This window comes from Gavialis gangeticus, unplaced genomic scaffold (genome assembly GCF_001723915.1).
Source record: "Gavialis gangeticus isolate Ggan-Ray unplaced genomic scaffold, GavGan_comp1, whole genome shotgun sequence".
NCBI lineage: Eukaryota > Metazoa > Chordata > Crocodylia > Gavialidae > Gavialis > Gavialis gangeticus.
In genome coordinates this window covers 111,802,362-111,805,124 of record NW_017728992.1, presented here as the reverse complement: position 1 = coordinate 111,805,124, position 2,763 = coordinate 111,802,362, and the positions used below count along the sequence as shown (strand labels likewise).

At 38.9% G+C, this 2,763-nt stretch overlaps 1 protein-coding gene across 2 annotated transcripts in view; it reads right to left on the bottom strand.

Moving 5' to 3' along the window:
* Nucleotides 1-2,763, bottom strand: part of LOC109304449 (chloride transport protein 6-like) — a 202,522-nt gene that overhangs the window by 2,649 nt on the left and 197,110 nt on the right. The window contains exon 15 of one of the 2 annotated variants that reach the window (XM_019527044.1): nucleotides 1,516-1,611. The exons of the other annotated variant lie outside the window; for it this stretch is intronic. Coding sequence (XP_019382589.1) covers nucleotides 1,516-1,611 — 96 coding nt within the window. The remainder of the gene's footprint in view (nucleotides 1-1,515; nucleotides 1,612-2,763) is intronic. 2 annotated transcript variants of the gene reach the window in all.

The following is a 2,763-nucleotide window of genomic DNA, read 5'->3' as shown; positions in this document are numbered from 1 at the left end:
GTCCCTTCCGACCCTAGAAACTGTGAAACTATGAAACACCCAGACAGCAATAGAAAAAGTTGAGATTGTTTACCTAAGGAGAAGAAATGGAGATTTGATAAAAATATATAAAACAACTAATAGCTTAGAGAATGTAAGTCAGAAACTTTGGCTCTTCTTGTCCTGTAACACAAGACTGAGAGGGTGTTCACAGAAATTTAAAGGTGATATATTCAGAATGAAACACTTTTTCTACATAGCATGTAATTAAATTGTGGAATTCATTACTACAGGTTGTCATTGAGATCAAGACCCTAAGAAGAACTTTAAAAAAGGTATTGAGCATTTCTTACAGTTACCAAAAAATGTCCGGGGTTGTCATAACTAATGATGATAAAAATATTGGAAGGGATATTACATTGTACTTCAGGGCTTAAATCAGTCTCTTATATTGTTAGAAATTAAGATAATACCTAATACTGGGGCAATACTGCAACTAGGAGGTCACTGCAGTCTCTTGAATAGAGCACTGGGACTGAGACTCATCATGATGCCTGGGTTTCTATACCAGCTCTGCTGTCAATACATCATTTTGACTTGGAGCAAATCCTGTCCCTCCGTGTGCCTCAGTGCCCCTCTCTGGCAGCAAGAATGATGAAACTGTGGTAAGCATTGCAAATTACACTACCATAGGGAACTTGTGTTCTCTGAACTGTTGGGTTCTGGCCAACCGTCAGAGACAGGCTGTCAGATTAGATGGCCATTGAATTGGATCAGCAGTAAGTATTCCTATCACCATCAAACCCACATGGTGAACTTCAGCAGAGTTCATTTGTTTTTTAAACAAACACCCTCTAAATATGCTCCTTCTTATTAACATCTCCCTCTGTTGTAATGAGGCAGGGCCTGGCTTTGGCTTGGCTTGATGTCATGTTATGTCATGTCATGTCATGCCATGTTATTTAATTTTATTTTATTTTATTTTATTTATTTCAGGCCTTGCACTGTACACCAAACACATTGCTGCTTCTGGTCATGGCATTATTGTACAATATTTAGGACATATATGTGGTCATGTCATAGCAGAAAAAAGAGAAGAGAAAGAACTTTATTTATACATTGATGTATAGGGACTGTACAGTAAGAGAGACTGAAAACTCAAAAGCATTGCTTTATGTTTGCTTTAGAGTTCTATAGGAGCCAAATAATGACATTTAAATGATCTATTCCATTAATGTTGTATCATCCTGTCAATCTGGAATGTATTTTAATCAAAATCCCCCTTGAAATGGTCTCCTTTGTTGTATTTTCTTGTTGGCTCATTTTATCAACATCTGTTATGTTTATACAATATGAATTAAAACTTTGGAATGCTGTTTGTACTCAGCTACTTTTGTTGAGAGTGTAGCGTCCTAGGATTGGCAGTGTTTATGTAAATCAGTGCGGCTGACACAGCCATCATAAACAATGAGAAAATATAACAAACACATTGTTCGTGGAGGAAATGTTTGTTTTTAGAGTTGGCTTCACCCTTACCAGATTGATGAAGAGTCGCTGATACCGAGGATCTGCACTGTAGTGATTCAGCAGCATGGCTGTCCGGGATGGATCAGGCAACTTCTCCACTGTTATCTGGAATAGCCAAGAATCTATTTCCCCTTCTCTGTGCAGTATACTGAACTGAATGCTTCCAAACCTTTTTCTTTCGATTGTAAGAGCTTGGCTATGCTTAAAGGGAGTTAGTCTATTGATTGAGCTATCCTAGAAAGCACCCTAAAGCAGACATGACTTATTAAGATTTCTTTTTCTAGTACAGCTTAAACCAGACCCCCAAATGACAGAAGGAGCTTCTTTCTTTTATGACTGCCTCTATATCAGAGCCTAATCCATCATAGATATGTTGACTTGGGGAGGTGATTTTTTCACAGCCTCTAACCAACAACATTATGCCAGAAAAACATTTTAAGCACAGACAAAGCCTCAATAACATGACAGGTTTTCAGCAGCCTCCTTAAATGCTGCTCAAAATTCTTCTACCGAAATCTATTTCTATGCCGCAGTTTCACATTATTTTACCAATTTTGCACTCGGGTCTTTTTTTTAAATGTAACCCTTCTTATGTTCTACATATTTGACTGATTGGTCAATGGTACAATGGTAACTCTGTGTATTCTATCTGCATACCTTCATTACTATGCATATTTGAGGGGCTATTTGCACCTGTTTTCACTGTTTGCAGGCTTGGGTTATACTGTTTAAGGTTGAAGTGTACAATTGTAAAGGGTAGGTGGATCACATTTTACATCCACTAGTCCTCCCTTCCAAATGTGTGAAGTTTGTAGGCACATAAATATAACACAAAGTTATACAATGGTCATTGACAGATCAACCCTTACTGTGATCTATGCAACTGCGAGGAACAGAGAGATTCTAGGGAGAAATCAATCCCTAGACAGCTTCACTCAAGTCCTCAAAATAAAAGTACTTCTGAGCACAAGACTATACTGGGTTTAGCTGAAAGCCTAAGACTCACTATAGCTGAAAGAGCTGAAAAAATCCTTGAACTTACCACTAACATAGAGCAGAGTTTAAAAGAGCTGGGGCTGCATAACAACCAAAAAAGGTCGGGAGGAGCAGCAGAAACTACCTGGCAGCACAGAGGAATGGTAGACACCCACACCATTATAGAGGAGCAGTGGAGACCCCTGGATGTGGTGGCCAGAGAAGCGCATTTCAGCATCCCACCATAGCAGCGTGTCTACATGAGTCACTTCCCACTAGGTG